Genomic DNA, 22,786 nt, shown 5'->3' on the forward strand with positions numbered 1-22,786 from the left:
CTTACAATAATTCACAAAAAAATATAAATGATTGTTGATGACTGAATGATTATAAAATGAGTGAATAGCAAAAAAAGTAAAAAAAAAATAAAAAAAATAATAATAATGTACATGACCCAAGAAATGCAAAATGCAGTAAAAATGCAAAACTGTGTGACCTAGTAACAGTTCCATCAACTGACACAAAAGACTCTCACACTAGCCCCAATGTTTAAAAGCAGACTTATCAGGGCGTCGTCTTCCCCATGTGATAATAGATATTCTTCTTCGTATTTGACGCTGAAAGGTCTGCTACATCCTCACAGCAATAACTTCCTTCAGATTTGGGTCTAAACCTACATCCTAACCAGCTTGATCTTTCTTGACAGTAACGCGAGTCACCAACACTTCAAGCTGACAATCAGACATGCAACATGAACTGCTAAAAGGACACCGTCTCCTTGCTGCAGACCATTCCAGCTCTCAACCAAACAGCTGTTATGCTCTAAGCATAACTTTGTGCACGATGAGAACCATCTCGGGAAGGGTGATGGCAAACTGACCTCTCAATGGAAATCACTCTGCGCAGTAGATACAAAGAAGTTCATTGATTAACTTCATGATTGTAGCCCACAAACAAAGAGCATGCATCGCATTCAGAGGGAAAAAACACTAATAAGATGAAGTTCTGGATGACCTCAACACGAACTGTGGCTGTGCCTGCCAACTAGAAAACAGGGCAGTTAACAGGACAAAGAAGCTTTATATGCCACGTTCAAGACCACATAAACTAATTCCTTAAAGAGGTTGTGTATAAGTTGTCATGTCTTCCTCTTGCTTTTCCAAGCTTAACTGAATTTCGGGTCTCAAATCTTTCATTTTATGTCACATCCATACAGAGGGACACAAATGTGCACTGTTTTTTTTTTTTTAAAGAAAGAAAGAATACTATTAAAAAATATTTATATAGTTACCATATAAAAATATACAGTAACTCTAAGTCCTTAAATAGCAAGACATAAGAGTCATAGTGCAAAAATGCCGATATGCAATGATCACAAAATAAAAAGAAGGCAATGTTTGACACTGCATTGCATGATTTGCCTGCAAAAGGATTTCAGTTTAAAAACGCGCAAGCGCGTGCAAAAGCCAGCAAATCCCACAACATATGTCTGTATTTTAGCCTCTGCATGCTGCAAAATAACAGAGCACACATGTGCAGATAGATGTTGTGGTTTCGGCTGCATGCACTGACAGCAGCTCTGTGTTGAAATGACCACTGGCGTAAACAACGCGAGAGAACAATGGCCAGAATCTGCGGGACTGTCTCCAAAAAATGCGCCAACAAAATTAAACATTACCCCGTGCATTTCAACTTCCCTCTTAAACTCGTGTATATGCACGCGGAGATTTGTTAAGATTCAATTCGAAACTGTAACAATCATTGAGGACTGTTATATCACTGACAGTCCCAGGCAAGAGAGCCTTACTATCGACAAGCTTAGTGCAAATCAGAAAAAAAAGCCTGAGAGACCCCACAATGCACGTAAAATACTGAGGAGCGAGCAAATCTAACATTCCGACTGTCACTGCGTATGATGTAAACATATCACCACAAAAAACATCATTTAATAAACCTGTTTACCTGTTAGAGCAACTGCACTCCACAGGGCGCCGCCATCTTGAACACCTCACAACCCCTCCCTGCGCAGTCACCATCCGCAGCCGCGCAGGAGAAATAATCCCCGAGCGCTCAAAAACACGCCTGTATCTGGGCGCAGAACATTGACATATGGCGTGAATGTGGTCGGAAATGACCAGCAGTCATACTTTATAAACACAGCGAATTGTGACAGGAGTAAGGCTCATGTATGAAAGTTTTAGAGAATCCTGCAGTTAGGCCCTGAGTTGTTTTTCTGAGGGGTGGAGGGATGCAGCGCTCTGTAATGCGGTTTTCGCGTGACTCAGGTGGTGAGCGCAGACGCCGAATCCGACCAGCAATAGACTCTAATCAACTATTTATATTTAAAAAGTAATTTTTCTTAAACATACATACGTATATAAATAAATAAATCATATATAAGCGTGACGAAGAAGATATTAAGATAAAAAGCCAAATATAGGCTAACAAACTATTTATTCACGTTTAAAAAGTGCAAAATAATAAGTATTTGAAAAAACCCGTTACCTAAAATAGTATCATCATATATTTCATCATGTAATCACATGAGGGTGATCAGCCTTTTCCATGATTTCCTAACATTACACTCATTATCAGTTATCTCATCTTTCAGCGATGTTTAATTTTGTACCTCTGATCTCTGCCTCTGCTTACCAAAAAGAGCATGAATATAAGAAGTGAAAAATCATTTCTGCGGAACTGACCTATAATAAATGCATGCAATGGTTTAAATGTCCTGGATGAGACTGTTTTTTAGTGGAGATGTCCCTCTAGTGGTTCATCGTGGTCACAGACTTCTATTTATTTACATCAGCGATTTCTTGCCTCAAAATAGCACAATTTAGTATAACGCCTTAAGGGTTTGCAACACTCACATTGGTGTTTTCCATGCCTTTTTGTTCATCTGACTGACCAAATTTGTAAATATTTTATGAATCCAAGAATGGGTGTTTTAACACTGTTCTGACAACATGCAATTAACTGTTTAGTCTCATTTTATGTAATTTATGTGCGGTATTTTATTTATTTTTCTTTACTATTGAGATACTATTATAGGCTTTTTAAAAATATTTTGGATTAGGCTAGTTATTTTTTTATATTACATTTTAGTTCATTCTTAGTTAATTTGAGCTATGTTAGTAATGCTGTGGTATGTCCTTAGTTTTTATTTTTTGCTGAACGTCTATAGCCTATATTAATTTTTATTAAACTAAATGTAAATTGGATGTTATTTTTAGTTATTTTATATTACTTTTATTTCAAGAAACGAATTTTATTATGGTTTTAGGTTTAGTAACCTAGGCCTATAATAACCTGGTTGCGTAAATTATATTAAACTTGAGAATACAAGCTGTCGTTTGAAATCACTCCACATTATGAAAGAAAATAATATCTAGCAGAGGATGGTTTCGATCCATCGACCTCTGGGTTATGGGCCCAGCACGCTTCCGCTGCGCCACTCTGCTCCGTTTCAGAAACGCTACAATACTCTGTAATGACTCCTTTATGACAGTTTACGACACTCACAATCTCATATACAGTCCTTACTATTATAGAATTCGCGGATTTGAGTGAACAAGCCTGTCAAAATAGCAAACATTTATAATTAAATATACTTTATGCAAGTTAGGGCTTTCAGCAAAAGTATACTTTTATAAAAGATGAAAGAAATCTAGTTAACGAAAAGAAAGATTGCAACATATAAAAAAATAATAACTATATTTTGAAGAGTCACCCAAAGATGCGACGCAATTCACCACCAATCCACACGGGGGCGTATATACATTAATCGATTCCAGATTTCGCGCACAAGGCAATAATAAAAACTGACCTCCGGTAATCTTTAAATGAACAATGTTGAATGGAGCAAAAACGCACCAGGATTACAGACACTCAATAAATAAACACCTAAGACTCTTCCAGCGCTTTGTTTTACAAACAATGCGACAATAGCCTAGTTGTGCTTTTAATAATCAAAGATCTCATAAAAACGCCTAAGGCAGCAACCAAAACACAACTGTGCAAATAAATGTAGGCAAACATTCGGAGATACCAACATTACAGGTTTGGTGTGTATTTTGAGGGGTACGTTCAAGCAAAGTTTGTTGCTGCTTTATTGGTTTTATGTTTTAAGCCCACTAGCTGTTCTACAGCTGATAAATCAACAGATGACCATTAACAAAGATGATACATTACTAAACTGACAGCAGATAATTAATATATATATATATAGCCTATATATATCCAACTTTTAACACATTGCTCTGTTATCCAATTAACTTTCTGAATGTCCCGTATATAGAGATGTGGGCTAATATAAAACAAAAAACAGACCTAAAAATATCTAAAAATGCAAACGAATCATTTAAAATGGTATCTGGTATTTGTTAAAATATCTTAAATATGTTGTTAAATCATTATGGAAAAGAGTGCCCACACCAGGACGTTTAAGTTTGTGTTTAGTAGGCAAATGTCGCACCTGCTCTGTCTGTAATTGGTTGAAAGCTCAGTCAGATTCCACCGCAGAATTATCGGATTGAAAATCAGGGAGGGGAGCTGAAAAAAACTCAACGCAACCAACTCACAGCGATGCAGTGCTTAAGTTTCTAAACATCACAACGGATTTCCCTGCGCTTTTCAACACGACTTTTGCCATTCAAGCAATCAAAGGACTTTTTTTCAGGTAAGATATTTTCATAGGCTATAGGCCTAATGCATTTTCAATTAAAGCCAAGTTTTTAACCTCGAGACTATTATTATCATTACGTTTATATTTATATTTAATTTTTTTAATTTATTATTATTAAACAGTAATTTGGTAGGCTATATTTAATTTAACATATGTTATAAAATCTGTCTCAAACCAAAGTTTGACTGAAACTTTCAAAACATCAACAGCAACACCAAATATTACAGCCTGTAATAACTGTGTATAGGTTCAATTTTATTTGGCTGTTATATGTTTTAGACACAAGAGCTTTGAGTTTCGTTGTTGTTGTTTTTAATATGATAGGCTATAGCAATGACTATCATACAAGTTTTTTTTTGTCATTTGTAATTAGTGGGATAAATTTCGTTATTCTATAAGTTTGTAATAGTTGAAAGTTGTTTTTTTTCGTAGTTCATAACAAATATAAAAATGAATGTATCAGTAAACAAATCTCATTTTGCAGAATCATCATGCCACGATCGTTTTTGGTGAAAAGTAAAAAGTCTCACAATGTGCACCGACCCATCGACACCGAGCAAAGTGAACAGAAACTCCCGGACCCAACACCCAAAACAAGTAAGTGCCATTATTATATTTTAGTATTACTGGATTTACTAAAATACTCGATAGCTATTTTTAAATTATATATTTTTAATTAATTTTATTATACTTTGAACTGTTGTATTTTAAATAGTTTAACATTCAAAAATCAATTCAACTTGACCTCCAAATTCACCTGTCTGACATATGGTGTTTATGAGATGAACGATCCACAGTAATATATAATTAAAATGATCTTGGTTTTTGCATGTTTTATACTCATTTACATAATTATGAATCTGTAATTCTCCTCCGTGAGGTAAATAAATGATTTGTCGTGAGTGGATGTGCTGAGCACCTGTCAGATTGGTGTTTGCTGATGGTGCCTCAGCCTCAGGCTGACTGTTATATGATTATAGGGGCTGTGTCTAAAACCTTGACAACTGCTTTTTTTAGACAGCAGTGTGGGCCTCATGTGCTGTTGACTAAGGTAGCTCAATAGGTTGTATTCCATGGAAGTCTGTAAGCTGTTGAGCAGTTAGGCTGGATGTTACGAATATGCAAACTAGCCTTGTTCAAACAAGAGAGCAGTATTGTGACTGGATATAACTGCTCTTTATAGGGTTCATTTGGAGAAAATGTAATTGTGTAATTAAGTGTGAGGAACAATCTCAGATCTGTCAAAGCTTTTCATGTAACACCTCCATTTAATTGCATAAATAGTTTATTTAAATGTTCATACTTTATCTGTTTTACTTTAGAAAGGAGCTACCCGAGTGAATAAAATGGCCATAAAAATGATTTGGATAGTTAAGTGACAATTAAAAATATATGAATGTTTTTGCATCATAATGTCATTGCATTAAAACCGATAACAACCATATAGAATCATAAAACCAAAGGGTATTTCTATTTGAAGACAGATAGCACAAGCTTACATTGAAGCAAAACAAACCAAAGATGTTTGTTCTAAAGCCCTTTTGTTGAAAATGTTATTTCTAAGAGTGTATGTTATGTTATTCAAATTTATTTCAGTTTGATAGCTGTTGTGTTCCATTGTGCCACATCCATTTTTCAATCTTGTGATGTAATATTTTTTAGTCCCAGCGCTGGTCCCTGTGGAACCAAAGGAACGTAACTCTCCAGAGCGGCCCCAGGTAGATTCGGTCACTCGGCCATCCCACAGAGACCCGTATGACTTCATCAAGTGTGAGCGAGAAGCCGACTGCCCAATACCATCTCTACCTGAGCTGCCCGTCACAACCAGACGGCCATTTTACTTATCTGGTGAGAGTCTGAGCACTGACATAAATATCTGAACGTGTTCTTCTATTATCATGTAACATCTCTAGGGCAGATTTAGACACAATAACAATAATAATCTTAATGTTTCCGCTCTACCTCCAACAGAGCCTCAGCTGGCAGAGTTCCCTCCCTACTACAAGAGCGCTTATACCTGGGATCATGTTCCTACAACATATGACTTCAGGCAGATGGGCTTCTCTCCATCGCTCCTGCAGCACGCCAGCAGCCTGTACGGAGCTCATCTGAAGCAGAGCTCTGAGCCTCAACAACCACTGGACTGCAGCACACACTACTCACCCACGTCGAACACCTACCACTGCATTACCTGCGATAAGGTTAAATATGTCTTTAATTATCTACCAAAACATAACATAACAAATATTTCTTTTGAATGATTTTTTTATGTTATGTTATATGTTTATGTTTTATTTATTTTTTAAATCAATTATTATTATTAACGTTCATTTATTTAATATTATTAATTTATATTATGTTTATTAATATAAATGTATAATATTAATTAAGATTTTATTAGTATTAATAATTATTACTTTTGAGGAAAATATTATTTAATTCAATTCAATTTTATTGTTACCAAATACATAATCTATTTTATTTATATAAAAAGAATAATTACAATTAATAAAATAATTAATTTGATAAGAAAATATATAATATATAATAGAATAATAATTAAAAAATTTATCAATTTAAATCAATTAAATTTTATAGCTTTTTTGTTTTAAAAGATTTTTTATTAAAATTATCAGAAAAATATATAATATATAACAGAATATATTTTTATATAAATAGTAATAAATATTATCTCTATATCTCTCTCTCTCTCTCTCTATATATATATATATTCTTCATTCTTTATATGTGTGTGTGATTCTAAATTTTGAACAAAAATATATATGTTAAAATGTTAATTAAATATAATATAAATGTTATATTTTACATAAATATTTTTTTTATAGATGTAATAATAAATAAATATTTCTGTCCTCTTCTCCAGGTGTTTTCCACCCCTCATGGGCTGGAGGTTCACGTCAGACGTTCTCACAGTGGCACACGTCCCTTTGGATGCAGCATCTGCAGAAAGAGCTTTGGCCACTCTGTCAGCTTAGAGCAACACATGAACGTCCACTCTCAGGTAAGAGCAAACCATGCTGATCCAGTTAGCCACTGCATTATCACACAGTATCATCCTTAGCTGGCATTTGGACTGTCAAAGAAATTCATTTTGTTGGTGTTTTGTGTTTAAAGGAAAGAAGTTTTGAGTGCAAGATGTGTGGAAAGACCTTCAAACGCTCCTCAACGTTGTCCACTCACCTGCTGATCCACTCGGACACACGGCCGTACCCCTGCCAGTACTGCGGCAAGAGATTCCACCAGAAATCCGATATGAAGAAACACACCTACATCCACACAGGTGAGACGCCATGGTGTGTGACTGCGTGTTTGTTATGTCGGGGTTGAAAAGAGATCTGTTGCAGTGATAAAAAGCACATGCGGTTAATGCCACCTCAATAACAGTTTCCCCAAAAGCCTTGCCATATTATTTGGAAATACATGTTATCTCTTTACACTCATTCCATGTAAATCATTGAAACCAAACACTTCAAACAGATATATTCGCCTTCAATGTTGAAGTTGGCTTTCTAGGGTGTGTTTCCAAGAGCGGCACAGCCACGGATAAATCAAGAAAAGAAGATTAAACAAATGCTGTCTTGATTTGCATAGCTGGTCTTCCTGCTTTTCTGATGCCTCTTGGAAAGTTTGCTTTGCATGTAGCAGACAGCCACTCCTGTGTTGGAAAACAGAACAAATCTGGGTGGCACGCAAATCCAAGCTGGCTTTAAAGCAAAGATTCTCCAGTGTTTTTATACAGATTAAAATGGGTTTCAATTGACATTTTTTTTAAATCTTATGTTTGTTTACAGGTGAGAAACCTCACAAATGCCAGGTGTGTGGCAAGGCCTTTAGCCAGAGCTCTAACCTCATCACACACAGCCGCAAACACACCGGATTCAAGCCATTCGGCTGTGAGGTCTGTTCCAAAGGCTTCCAGAGGAAGGTAGATCTTCGCAGACACCACGAGAGCCAGCACAGCCTTAAATAACGGAGGTTGCATATGGTGTCGCAGACAGCATGGAGGAAATGAAGACCACCGATGGCTGGAAAAAAGACTGTTGCTTCAGAATGTGTTTCTTTAAGTAGACTCATGTTAAAGGGATAGCTCACACTAAAAATTACTATTCTATCATCATTTACTCACCCTCATGTTGTTCCAAACAGTGTTGTTATTAAGTTAAAATTAAGAGTATCATTAAAAATAATGTTTGAAATAATCTGGAATGAAATAATGAAATAAATAAAAGATGAAAAGCTTTAAAAAAAACTACATAAAAACATAAATTATGTCATTTCAAAAATTAGAAACATTGGCGTTGAAGTTGAAGTACTAAAATTAAAACTTAAATAAAAATAAATTAAAGTGATATAGAAATATAATTAAAAAATATATATATAAAAGTAAAAGCTACTTCAAAAAATACTATATAATATTGTTTTAAAAATGGGTCTCAAATGACAGCTTTTGTGCTCCACAGAAGAACCAAAGTCATACAGGTTTGGAAAAACTTGAGGTGAGTAAATTATTTTCATTAAGACCTTTTAATTGACTTCAAAATCTGTTTCTTTATTCTATCCAGTAATTCATTGAAACTGTAATCTGACACACAAAAAGTCCAGCAAATGTCCTTTTAACTATTAAATCATAACCATATGTCAGTTGGTGCCCTATGAAGAAGTCCAAATATATTTCTTTTATTTCTAAACTTGCTTTTTAAATGCAGTGAAAAGATTGCATGTTAGTGTTTCAATAGATCTTTGATTTTGTGTTATTTATTGAAACTCTTGTCACACAATAAATACTCCTGTTTGAAATGACTGCTTGATCAATAATTCATGAAAGTGCATTTTTAAATCTAGTTGTGAGCTAAAGAAAAGGCTAAAGGGGGAGGGGTGCATGTACTGTAAATGTGTAAAAAAAATCAGTCCCGGTTCAGTGAAAAATGAGAAGAGTCAGCAAACATGGCTTTGCTGTGTTTGTCTTCTTGTGTCTCCGCCCTGTCGAGGATCCGGATACACAGTTCCGTTGGCCTTGCTGATGGTTCTGCACACTGCTGGAGGCTGTGTGAAATCTCTGGTGTGACTAGAGATAAAGCCTCATTCAAATAGGTACCTGGAACTCTACATGCAAATCTCCTGCCTGGCAGGTTTGTAAACTTCATGCGGCTGAATGAACGGACCTTCTGAGCCTGAGCATGGCGGAGAAAGGCAAAGCAGCGAAACAAAGAAATGGATATTTATGAATGCAATGATTCCTGTGATTAAACTTTGACCAACTGGGACTCCTTAGTCTTAGTTGTGCAAACATTTTGACTAAGAAAACTCAGAGATTTCCTGACGTCTGCTTCTCAGGTCACTCCCATCAGCGGAGATCAAGCTACTTTGCCAAACAAATTCCTACTGACACAGCTTTGCGCACACCGCCCCTCTCAAACAAAACAGACAGTTAGGAAAATCCAATCAGTCTACACTGTACTGTATCATAAACCACACATTGCACACCTCACATGTGGTTCCCTCAGAACGCTGGTAGCGGCTACAATCACAAAACAGGGTCAGGACAGGTAAGTGCGGTTATTCAACGAAGAGGAACTTATTGAGAAAAAAGCTGAAGAAAGTTGGTCAGAAATCTCATCACTTCCACTGCTGACCTGTTCCCCATCTGCGCCCTGCACACCTGCTCACCTGTCGAAAAAGAACAGAAATCAGTGTTCACATCAGGGTGGAAACAGGCAGTGCATTTCTAGTAACAGTTGGTAAACAAATCTGTGGTGCCCATGCAAATCATTCTTTTTATTACCTCAGCAACGGGGGCTGAGTCATGCTGAGGACAGTTACAGCCACATCCTGGAACAAGACCGTAAATCCAACAGCAAATCACAATCTTGCTCAGGGAGCCAATCGGTGTCAGATTTGGATGACAGACAATGTATGAGCAAACAGGATTTTAGGACTAAGACAAGAGGGTGGGGTGACGTGCAGCCTTGAAGGGAAAAAAGGGGAAATGAAGGGGCAAGCGCACACCTGAGTTCCACTTCCTCTTTTTCTGTTGCGTGTGTTGATGTTGCATGATTTTGTAAATCTGAAAACTGTTTGTCCACCATTCATGCAACAGTGCACTAACAGTAATTTCTGATTATGAAAATTAAACTGGTTTTAGAAGTTACTGCTCCAGTCTAATATCTTACATAACTGCATACGCTATTCATCAAGAGTGTGGAGACACACCTACTCATTATTTCAATAAGGCTGAATATATTTGACCCTGAAATACAGTAAATTCATTAATATAGTAAAATATTATTACAAAATTAAAACGAACCGTTTTCTATTTTAATATACTTTAAAATTTCATTTATTCCTGAGATGGAATAGCTGAATTTTCAGCAGCCATCACTCCAGTCTTCAGTGTTACATGATCCTTTAGAAATCATTTAAATATGCTGATTTTGTGCTCAAGAAACATTTTTATTATCAATGTTTAAAAAAAGTTATTACATTTATATATATATATATATATATATATAATTAGTAGTAGTATTATTATCAAAAATGTTAAATAGCAATAAATAGCAAATAGCAACACCAGAATTATTTGATGAACTGAAAGTTCACTTTTGGTCAATTTAATGCAACCTTGTCAAATAAATGTATTCATTTTGAATGAAGTGTATAACAAAACATGTGCAATTGTGTATCATTAACCAAACTGTCATATGAATTACATATGCAGTTACATTGCAGTTCAGTAAACAAGACAACAGATGTTGATTCAGTAATTGCTCTGACAGATTCAGTGAGTTTACTTTTAGCGAAAGATTCTTTTGTGAGTCATTTTGAACGATTCAAATGGCTCTTAAAGGGGTCATGAACTGCCTTTGTTTTTTTTACTTTGTACTGAGGTCCACTTATAATGTTACCAAGGTTTTTACATCAAAAAACATAATTTAGAAGTAATAGGCTATTTTCTGTCCTGTTTTTAACCCCCCTCATCAGAACGCTCTTTCTGAATAGGCGTGGCCAATTGTAGACTCGAAAGTAAACGCCCACTGCTGTGATTGGCTTGTGTATGTTTGACAGTCTACATCTTCGCGGATAGACGCTGCTGTGATTTAGGTTAAAAACGCATAAATACTCAGTACATCACGTAATACAAACAGGTAATCTTACTTGTGTGTTGCGACATTACGGTCGGATCCAATATAGTTGGCACAGCATCGTCTTTTAGATTCAATCTTTTTGAAAATCCTGCTTCGTGTTGTACCTTGTTTGTAAATGAATCCGTGGTAAAATGAAGTGAACAAAAGATAAAAATAAAAATAAAGTTTGATTTAAAAATAAAGTTCATTCACTCTTTCCTAATGTTGGTATCAGAAAGAAGGCAATGAAAAGACAGTTTTTTCCACAACTTAGCACTGAACAGCATCTAGTTGTCTTTAGAGCATCTTTATCGTCTGGTTTTTGTGTTCACTTCTTTCGTAAACATTACATGTGCGAATTGGTGGGAGGGGTTAAACAGGCAGCGATGTAGAAGCAGGCGTTAATCTTCTTCTGCGGAGGCGGTGCTTATTCACACTATTACATCATAGAGTAGAACAGCCTTCAATATAATCTGTTTTAGAGTAACAAGAAAGTTTTGAGTTCTGAAACTTACAGGATGTTTTTATAGTACAATGACTTCTTATATGTCAAAAGATCAAGGGGATTTTTGGTTTTGGTTTGTCAGTTCATGAGCCCTTTAACAAACATTAGTTCAGTATGTTTGTTTTTACGCACGAGGACAATTCACTAATAAGACATGGTTTCTTGATATTATTTTGCGATACATTGTCTTTAGATTTGATCAAATAAGATTAAGATACAGGCAGCAAACCTCCAATGTTTTTAACATTTTAAAGCAAATTGCATGAACGCTATTAACCAATCAGAAGTCAGGATCAGAACTATCCGTTTTGAAGGAGCTACAGTAATCATTCGTTGGCTACATTTCCTTCACAAATCAACTTATGCATTTCAAAAACTTTAATTTAATTAAATTTTTTTTTTTTTTTATTTGTGTGTGTGAAGGAATTCATACATAAGCACAAAATATATCTGTCTACAAAACTGATTTCATGCCTTTTACACATTAATCTTCACATCAAATGTTTTTTAAGATCACGAGAAACAAATTCAGTTAAGCATGTCTGAAGTTAGATTTTAATCTTTTAATATATTCCAACGAATCATACACACCATATGTTAAATTCACTCAGCTTTGGCAGCTGTTTTGTATTTGTAGAAACAGTTGTTTTAGAATTAATTGTGAGGAACAATAAAGAGATGTACTTTCAGATATTTGGACAGGCTATCATCATAAAAAAACTTTAAGTGGGTCTGCTGCCAAAAGCTGTTAAAGCCTCCAGGCAAAAAGAGAAATTTGACCTTTAGTGAAGATCAGTCCACGCATATAAACAATGGTAACACATCCACTGAACCAATGCATCAGCACAACATGACACCAATACCACACAGATACATCGTATATATGAACAAAAAAATTATGAGAGGCCAGAACATCTTTCAAGATCACAAAAGCAGAGTGGTAGCGTGAAAGGGAGAAAACAGAGAGGGATAAAGAAAAAAAGATCGAAGGAGAGAGATTTGCTTAACAAATGAGCAGATATGCAAAACACTCTGCCTGAGGCAAAGCAGCAGGCAACTGTGTGAGCCAAAGCAGAGACCTTATCACAGAAAGGACTATCAAAAATGAAAATGATCACATTAGAAAATAAAGACTTGAGCTTTCTATTAAACTGGCTGATTGTGAAGCAGAGCATGAAGAAATGATGATCGCTTTAGAAAAACATTCTTTGCTATTTTTCAAATGAACTTTTATATGCTGCTTTTTCATGTATTTTTAGAAATGCAAAAGCAAGAAAAGCTCCTAAACAGCACTACAAAAGGTTTTTAAAGACTGTAAAACTATACATAAAACAAACACAGAAATCAAATCGTGCAGAGAAATGTGTTTACTTTAAAACATGTTTGGTTGAGTCTCTCATCTTGTTACAGAAGCAAAAAATATTATTTATTTTGTCTTTCTACAGTATATGGAAATAATGTGTTTGAGCGTAAGAGTATATTTGCAAGTGACATTTTTTTGCTTGCATATGCAATCATGCATAAAAAGATGAGCAGTTTATTTCTTACGAGACCTCAGTCCACATATTTAAAAGTGCAACTGGCGTGTCTCAAACAAAGGGCCTGTCAGTGAGTTTTATGGGTTTGGAGATGAGGAGAAGACGCAGATAGACAGCTGGCACGTCATGCCAAGAGCAGAGCGATGACACAGCAAGGCCGAACCACACTGATTAGAGTGGGACGCCAGATAAGGGGCAATCATTATTTAAATCCACTCAGAGGATTATGCATGTGCCCATAGTGCTAAGAAACTAAAGCTATATGGGAACTAAATGAATGCTTTTATTGAAAGAGTGTCCTGATGTTAGTTTGGTCTTGTGCCTTGGCTTGGGCAATGCTGCGTTTCATAACTCAGATGAATTTGGGGGAACAGTGCACTTTAAAAAAAGTAGATCGGGAGTTATCTAATTATAAAAAAGAATAGGAAATATTTATGTTGGTTTGATGTGGTTCTGAATTTTTATTAATACCATTTCCAAGAAGTTTCAGTTTAGTGACTTAAAAACTAAAAGTTTTAACATTTTCCTTTCATCGATATTCATTTACTAAATTTGAAGTTAAATTTTAACTTAATCATTAATTATGCACACACACACACACACACACACATATACACACATACATATATATATATATATATATACAGTGGTATGCAAAAGTTTGGGCACCCCTGTAAATTTTCATGATTTTCCTTTATAAATCATTGGTTGTCTGGATAAGAAATTTCAGTTAAATATATGATATAGGAGATAAACACAGCGATATTTGAGAAGTGAAATAAAGTTTATATGATTTATGGAAAGTGTGCAAGAATTATTTAAACAAAATTAGGCATGTGCATAAATTTAGGCACCACAAAAGAAAAATTAACTCAATATTTTGTGCATCCTCCTTTTGCAGAAATAACAGCCTCTAAACGCTTTCTATAGCTTCCAATTAGAGTCTGGATTCTGGCAGAAGGTATTTTGGACCATTCTTCTTTACAAAACATCTCCAGTTCAGTCAGGTTTGATGGTTTCTGAGCATGGACAGCCCGCTTTAAATCACACCGCAAATTTTCAATAATATTCAGGTCTGGGGCCATTCCAGAACGTTGTACTTGTTCCTCTGCATGAATGCCTTAGTAGATTTTGAGCAGTGTTTAGGGTCGTTGTTTTGTTGAAAGATCCAGCCCCAGCACAACTTCAACTTTGTCACTGATTCCTGGACATTGTTCTCCAGAATCTGCTGATATTGAGTGGAATCCATGCGACCCTCAACTTTAACAAGATTCCCAGTCCCTGCACTGGCCACACAGCCCCACAGCATGATGGAACCGCCACCAAATTTTACTGTAGGTAGCAAGTGTTTTTCTTGGAATGCTGTGTTGTTTTTCCGCCATGCATAACGCCCGTTGTTTTGCCCAAATAACTCTATTTTAGTTTCATCAGTCCACAGCACCTTATTCCAAAATGAAGCTGGCTTGTCCAAATGTGCTTTAGCATACCTCAAGCGACACCGTTTGTGGCGTGTGCAGAGAAAAGGCTTTTTCCGCATTACTCGTCCATACAGCATCTCCTTGTGTAAAGTGCGCTGAATAGTTGAACGATGCACAGTGACACCATCTGCAGCAAGATGATGTTGTAGGTCTTTGGAGCTGGTCTGTGGGTTGACTGTGACTGTTCTCACCATCCTGCGCCTCTGCTTATCTGAGATTTTTCTTGGTCTGCCACTTCGGCCTTAACTAGAACTGTGCCTCTGGTCTTCCAATTCCTCACAATGTTCCTCACAGTTGAAACTGAGAGCTTAAATCTCTGAGACAGCTTTCTGTATCCTTCCCCTAAACCATGATGTTCAACAATCATTGTTTTCAGGTCATCTGAGAGTGGTTTTGAGGCTCCCATGTTGCCACTCTTTAGAGAAGATGCAAAGAGGAGAAACACTTACAATTGGCCTCCTTTAAATACTTTCTCATGATTGGATTCACCCGTGTATGGAGGTCAAGGGTCACTGAGGTTACCAAACCAATTTTGAGTTCTAATAATCAGTGCTAAAGGTATTGAAATCAATAAAATGACAAGGGTGCCTAAATTTATGCACATGCCTAATTTTGTTTAAATAATTCTTGCACACTTTCCATAAATCATATAAACTTTATTTCACTTCTCAAATATCACTGTGTTTATCTCCTATGTGATATATTTAACTGAAATTTCTTATCCAGACAACCAATGATTTATAAAGGAAAATCATGAAAATTTACAGGGGTGCCCAAACTTTTGCATACCACTGTATATGAAGAGTTTATTTGCAAAAACAGATACATTTTTTTCAAAAATATGTTTTTTATTATGCTATCATGTTTTTATTGTTTTATTAGCTAGTATTTTTTAGTAATTTTGTCCCTAATCAAAATAACCCAAGTGCAGTCTGAATTGGAATGCACAATGAAAAAACTTGATTTTTGAGAATTGTTAAAAACTGAGTCATCTGTTTTTGCAAATGAATTCTTCATATATAAATATATATATATATATATATATATATATATACACATACATATATACACACACACATTTTTCGAAGGTAAAAAAAGAATTATTATTATTATTACAAATAAAGAAACAAACTAATTAATTAATATATTTTGGGGAAGTTGCATTTTACAACCTGATCTAGCCTTCCCTCATCATAAAAAGGACAAAATATCTTATATTAATTTAATACATTTTAATATTTATTTATTTTTCATATATAAAGACTTACTAATTAAAAAATATTACTTTTCGGAGGAATCATGTCACAATCTGAATAAAATTAAATATTAATAGAATTACAAATCAATATTAAATATAATTAAAAATTTTATTTTAAAAAATTGTCCATTTCTGAATAAATTAATAGATAATATGAAGAAAATAAGCATCACAACATAAATCACTACATTTGCACATTAAAAACTTTTTTTATTATTAACAACATACAGCTCAATACAAAAGTTCCCTCACAAGATTAAGGGAGTATATCTGTCTTACTGTGCATACAGGAAACGTGCATCGGGTCACATGCAGTAATGGCAAACTAGTGATACTGAGTGATTGACAGATACCAGACATGAAGGGTGGGTGGGTTTGAACAAGTTTGGTGACCAGCCAAGAGCAAAACTGACTCAGACACAACAAGGATCAACAAACTGGCCTGCAAGATGAGGCGACAGAATGAACAAACAAAAACAACACATTTGAAGTCAGCAAACATGGAAATGAAGTGGGAGAGGAGGAACAGAACAAGAGTTGGTGAAATCTGAAGGGAGCAGGCCTCTCGGAGCAGGCAGGACTGTGATGGGAGTGGGATAGTCTTATCTGACCCCATCCACCCTGTAACGGTCAGAGCTTTCTTGGCCTGCTGAGGGAGGAGCGACAGCCGGAGGAGAGAGATAGAACTGTGGACACGAGTAATCAGAGACAAACAGACGACATGACACTCCTTCTCACTCTCTCCCATAACAGCTCTATGACAGAATGTCACTCTGTATTTTAACTCAGTCCATCCCTCCTGTTCCTCAAAGCTCAGAGTCTCATATTATGAACAGGAAACAGAACTTCTTATCGGACCACTGGAGGACTGTGTGGCCGCTGCAAAAGCAAAGGCCTAGACATAAAGCACCAAAAATCTACTACTCTGCTCTCAAAGGAAGCTGCCGTCTTTCCTAATGTCATCATGACATACTGATGAATACTTTCAAATAAGAAAGAATGCTCTCTGTAACGAAAAACAGAGACTATAAAGTGTTACAGAAATGAGAAATTGACTATACAATTGGGAAAATAAATAAAATAATTCATATTCGTGTTACATCAACATCCGTGCTCTTGCATTTGCAGTGTTTCAGGATAAATTTAATAACTTCAGTGTTGTTTTTGAATAGTCATGTGATCTGAGAAAGTGTTTTTCACCTAATCTATACTGAACAGTGCTATATTAGACAACATCCAGCATGTAAACATCGATGAAACGACGTTGTTGTTTTTAACGTCATTGAGGTAAATATCACGACAAATATACAATAAATAGAAAAAAGAGGAAGAAACTGGAGAAAAGGGAGAGGTAGAAATTGACAAATTGACGGCATTGTTGTCGAAACGTACGTGTTTCTCTATATTGTATGCAAAAAGCAGTAAGTCAAATGAGTATAATGAACTATATCCAAATTACCTCTCTGCCCCTCGTCTGCTATTGCTCGATTGTTGTTTCTCAAGACAGGTATTTCAGTCTCATATTAAGCGTGGTTTCCCCCAAAAAATGATACATAAATTATAATATATCACGCATTAAACAAATAAAATAAATGAACAACATGGAGCAAGGCCGTGCTGCCCCCATGTGGACACATAGATACATTAAATACAGCGTTTCAAAACACGTTCTTCAATAAACATGCACAAAAAAGTAAATTAACGAATAAATTAACAAAATTTAAATCAAACCACTGTAGTATCCAGAATATGTCAAAGATTTTTCTCACTGTGTAATACAATCAAATAGTTTTAGAAAAAAAAGAAGAAAAAAAAAAAAAAAACACCATGAAACAGCATGTATTCATATACAGGAGGTTTTATTCAACATTTTGTGTATAAACATAGGCCGCAAATGCCTTCCAAACGTTTCAGTCTGCAGAATTCATTATCTATTTGTACAGTCCTATAACCAGAACATTAAGATATTAGCAAGAATAAATAGTGACAAAAACCTTAAGAGGAAAAGGGGAGGGCATCCACAGCCTGTCCCAGTGGCTGTCCAGCATGTCTTCATGTGTTTAAAGGCAAGGTTTCAACATAAATCATCAGAACATTATAATGGATGACACAGATGGACCCTTGCAGTGTTTTCATGACCAATCAATTCAAAACTGTTATACTTGGCGAATACAAATAAATCTGGAGGTTATAATGTCATAATGCAAGTTTTCATGAATTTGTTTGTAGACGTTTCTCACCATGTGTGATACAATCTCATTACGTTTCTAAGAAATTTCATCACATTAGTCTTTAAACTATGTGCAGTGCAAAGAAATCGCTTCTCAAACATCATGCGCTGTATCACTCCCATCGAACCGGAGCATATGTCTAATATTCCTAACTCGGTAACATTCAACAATCTATAAAAAGCACATTAAATAAGCGATTAACACAATGGGAATGCTTTGAATCACCTAATGCCTTCTGATAGCAATAGATCACAGTTTGATTTATGTCAAGAGTTTCATATTACAAAAAAAAAAGGCGGGAAGAAACCCACATGTGATGCTGACTTCAGTTCAGACAGGTGCGAGATACAGGAAATTTAGTGCCGACAATCAAGAAAGAGGACAGACAAGATGAAAAGTCTCAGACGCACCTTTACTGCACACGTTAACGAAAAAACAAAAGACTTCAGATGGTGGATTAACAGAAATTCCTTTTCGATTGCTGCACCCCTTTTTGTATGCATGATAAAGTCTTCAAAAACTCTTCTACAGTAGCCAGAATTTGGTTTAACGTTACAACTCAAACGCACAACACAAAAAAACAAAACAACACAAACATAAAAAAACACTTTTTAAATCAAAAAAACATGCCTGCATGTTAAATAAAGTAACTAAAGCACCGTTAACTGATCTAATAAACTTAAGAGCATTCATTTTTACTGATATAATTAACAGAATTGCTATAAAGACAGAAAACCTGTACTGTTCCTGTACTGCATCCATTATTAACCCTTCCTTCATTAAACAATCTGACAGGATTCAAGAATAACAGATTGTGCTATATACAGCGTTGTTTTTTTAACCTTAATGTCTTACGATGAGACAGAGAGGCACTGCTGTATGGTTCTCAGCGAGACATAAACCACAGTGTGCTGTGAAGCTAAAGAGAGAGCGGATGTGAAAGACAGGGTAGAGTTAAAAACCTCTCTGTTTGGTCATCTCTCAACACTAGATATACGGCAGGGGAAACGCTAATGTTGTGTGCTGTCCTCTGAGCATTTTCACAGATTCAAAAAGACAGGAAAATTAAGAGGATATGTAAGGAATCTACAGTACTTCATAACACGGATAAGTTAGTGATAAACGTAGACATACTTTGAAAAGATACTGATGTTGATATCCGTCCCCAAATAAATAATAATTCTTCTATATGTGTATTCCATTAAAAAAATCAGAATAAAGAAAAATATATTGACCCTTTTGGTAAAGTACTTCTCTCTCTCTCTCTCCCAAAATATGAGGGAAAAAAACTATGAATGTTTTGAACACACTCATGATTACTTAAATATTGCTTGATAGAGAGGTATGGGCCAAAAAAAAGAGGAAAATTAAATAATAGCGAGGTTTTTTCTCATTTTTATGTTTGTTTCTCGATGCTATCTTAACTTAGAATCACACCAACACTGACAATAACTGAACCAAACACCATCTTCTACACAGAAATCCTACTAAATTAAGCTCTTGTAATGATTGACATACACTAACAGAAGCTATTCATTTGACTTTTAAGAGTCTGCAATAAGAACTACGTTGAACTGCCATGTAATTATCTATTGTATAAAAGGATCCAAAATTTGGAACGGTTTGGAGCTGGATACTGAATTGTAGCAGCACAGAAAGAGCATCAGTGACCAGTGGGGACAGGCGAATTGAGGACAAACACAAAAAAGTCAGAAGAGACAGAATTCACTGTCACCAGCTGACACGAATGACTAGTAGAGGCCCACGCACAGGACGCAAGAGCATGCTCAGGGATCCGAGTCACAAAATGAAGAGCGAAGGTGCTGAACGGACACTGATGTTCAGAGGAAAATAGGCGGAGGGTTCAGTAATATTCAATAGGTGCTCCGAGCAAGTCCAGTTCTTTAACGTTTAAAAGCGCCCCCTAGTGGCAACAGCTAGAAAATGAGCGAAAGGCAAAGCACTCCTGCTTTTGCCCAGGAGGAGTTGCTCTTGTGCATTCCAGTGTCCGTTATACCCAGTGGGTGGACATGCTCGCTTGATCCCTCTCTCACCGGTTTGAGACTTACAATGGGAATAAGGATTCCTTTAGACCTCTGTAGAAAACAGGATACTCTGTCTCTTACTGTCTGGCGTCGGGATGGTCTCCAGCTGAAGGAAATACAGCAAAACTTGCACCTACAGAAGCAAAGGAGACAGAATTATGCAACTATCAGGAGACGAGTAATGGATAAAACATTAGTGCATTACTGTAAACGTGTTTTCCATTGTTTTTCCAAACACAGACACATTTAAATGATTTTTAATGGTGCTTGGTATCATGTCCACAGTCCTTGAATTGTAAATAGTCAGTTAATTGTGGTTTTATCGTGTACCTGTGACATGACTTCCAGTGACCAGCTGTCCCCCATCGTGATAGGCTGCGTGGGGTTAGTGGGGATCTTGCTGTCCTTCTCAGCAGGTCGTAGCAGGGTCGGGCCAAACACGGTGGCCAGATTGTGAAGAGACATCTTGTTTACACTCTCCTTTTCTGCAATCCTAGAAACAAAAAGAGAAATAACAGGAAGATAGGAAATAAAGATGATCAGTGTATGAACGCATCCAGTTTGCTATTACAAAACGTAAAAATAACTACAATAATTAGAATTACTTACATTTCTCTACCTCTAATTACAAAAATGTTTAAATATTAATAATAATAATAATAATAAATTTTCTTATAATATACTGTAGTCTGTTTTTTATTGAAATGGGGGTGAAAACTGAAATGTGTTGATGGTAAGATTCACACAACTAAACTTTTTGATCATGATGCCAGCAGCACTTAGTGAAGCAGGAACAACGTTTCTATCAGCCAATCATAGCCTTAACCTTAACCCTTGATTTCTTCAAATGAACGTTCAAGAAACAATGGATTTTGACCACTGATCTATATATAATGTTCTCTATTATAGATCAGTCATTCAGAAATATGTCTTTCTTGTTATTAAGCCTCTTTAGAACACTGTCAAAGTCATCAGAATCTTGTCTACCTCTTGAGATGATCCAGCAGGAAGAGGAAGGTGACCAGGTTGGGCTCTGGTAGAGACAGTAGGAGGTTCAGCATACAGCTCTCCTTAGCGACGCTGTCTGAAAGAGCTGAGGACATAATCCACATAGTTATACCTTCACAAAGCCAAGCCTGCTCAATACTTAGCAATGTGTTTTCCAAGTAAAAACAACTGACGCACCAATGCCTCCTGCAAAGTTAGGATAGAGCTCGTCAGTGAAAAGGGGCTCAGGAAGCTCCCTGAAGTACAGCTTGAGCGTTCCAGCAATGGCGTTCACATCCATCTCACTCATCATTACTGACACGTCTTTATTATCTGTTACAGTGAAGAGACAAAGAGAGAGATCAGCAACTAAACTAGCTAACTGGATGTGTCTGACATAACTCTATGTAAAAATAAAACACAAATTTGATGGACACTCACTGGTGTCAAAGGCAGTCTTCAGTGCCTGGATGTCAGTGGCCACCCTGAGACACGGTAGATGCCCACTTCCTCCATTCCTCTTCTCTCGATTTCCTCTAGACACTGTCTGACGATGTAGGGCACTTTAGAGCGTTCCCGTCTGAGACAAGAAATAATACCAGCATCATGAAACCAATGAAACCAATGAAAAGTAAAGCAATGACTACAATTTTTTAAACTTACATTCAGCAAAAATGGGATATACAAAACAAAAAATGTAAAATTTGTCATTTTAAGCATTTCATTTTGATCTTAAAGCTACCATTACTATTTGTGTTCGCATATATTAAAAATATTAGATGTTACCGTTAAATACATAACGCTACCATTAAAAGTAATAATTTATTTAAAAAAAAATAACAATAGTGTATACGCAAATAAGATTTGAAAAGTATGGCTTAAATGTGTTTAACTGTGTCTGTTTCTCAAATAAAGCTATCATGCAGCTTCAGAGAAGTTGGTTCTGTGTGTTTTTGGAAACTGACAGCCTGTGTTCACTGTACATTTTCATTGTATGAAAACGAGATTAAGCAGAATAATGCCTTTACGTTTACATTAATCAGCGGTAGGTGCTGCTAATGTGGCTTTGATGCACATGTTTGGGTCTGAGCATATGTACTGGTGTTGTCATGTTGTCTTTATAGCATTAATTGGTTCTGCCCTTAAACCCATTAGGAAGCTCATTACAGGCAATTCTCATTACTGTCAATCAAATCCGACCACAAACACTGCACAGAAAGGGCAGAATTCTATGAAGCCTATAATTCTCTATA

General features: G+C 36.0%; 3 protein-coding genes and 1 non-coding gene across 5 annotated transcripts in view; 1 reads left to right on the forward strand and 3 right to left on the reverse strand.

The window, feature by feature from the left end:
- The window catches only part of tsc1b (TSC complex subunit 1b), a 26,005-nt gene extending 18,323 nt beyond the window's left edge, over positions 1 to 7,682 (reverse strand). The window contains exon 1 of one of the 2 annotated variants that reach the window (XM_058759298.1): positions 7,551 to 7,682. The gene's annotated coding sequence lies outside the window, so the exon portion shown is untranslated. Of the gene's footprint in view, positions 1 to 1,624; positions 1,752 to 7,550 lie in introns of those variants that run through there. The other variant, XM_058759297.1, reaches the window with a different exon arrangement.
- On the reverse strand, positions 3,055 to 3,126 carry trnam-cau (transfer RNA methionine (anticodon CAU)). The gene has a single exon. It is a non-coding gene; the product is annotated as a tRNA-Met (tRNA).
- Positions 3,731 to 10,022, forward strand: gfi1b (growth factor independent 1B transcription repressor). Its single transcript, XM_058759299.1, has 8 exons — positions 3,731 to 3,745; positions 4,166 to 4,343; positions 4,834 to 4,946; positions 6,012 to 6,197; positions 6,321 to 6,550; positions 7,234 to 7,371; positions 7,485 to 7,650; positions 8,162 to 10,022. The coding sequence occupies exons 3-8, from the start codon at positions 4,841 to 4,843 to the stop codon at positions 8,338 to 8,340; spliced, it is 1,005 nt and encodes a 334-aa protein (XP_058615282.1). The 5' UTR covers positions 3,731 to 3,745; positions 4,166 to 4,343; positions 4,834 to 4,840; the 3' UTR covers positions 8,341 to 10,022.
- Positions 10,023 to 18,110: 8,088 nt separating this feature from the next.
- bcr (BCR activator of RhoGEF and GTPase) overlaps positions 18,111 to 22,786 on the reverse strand; it is a 69,103-nt gene continuing 64,427 nt past the window's right edge. Inside the window, 6 exon segments of the mRNA XM_058759296.1 lie at positions 18,111 to 20,679; positions 20,877 to 21,039; positions 21,534 to 21,639; positions 21,732 to 21,866; positions 21,975 to 22,016; positions 22,019 to 22,113. Coding sequence (XP_058615279.1) covers positions 20,590 to 20,679; positions 20,877 to 21,039; positions 21,534 to 21,639; positions 21,732 to 21,866; positions 21,975 to 22,016; positions 22,019 to 22,113 — 631 coding nt within the window. The 3' untranslated portion in view covers positions 18,111 to 20,589.

The sequence above is a fragment of the Onychostoma macrolepis genome, chromosome 21 (genome assembly GCF_012432095.1).
Source record: "Onychostoma macrolepis isolate SWU-2019 chromosome 21, ASM1243209v1, whole genome shotgun sequence".
Taxonomy (NCBI): Eukaryota; Metazoa; Chordata; class Actinopteri; order Cypriniformes; family Cyprinidae; genus Onychostoma; species Onychostoma macrolepis.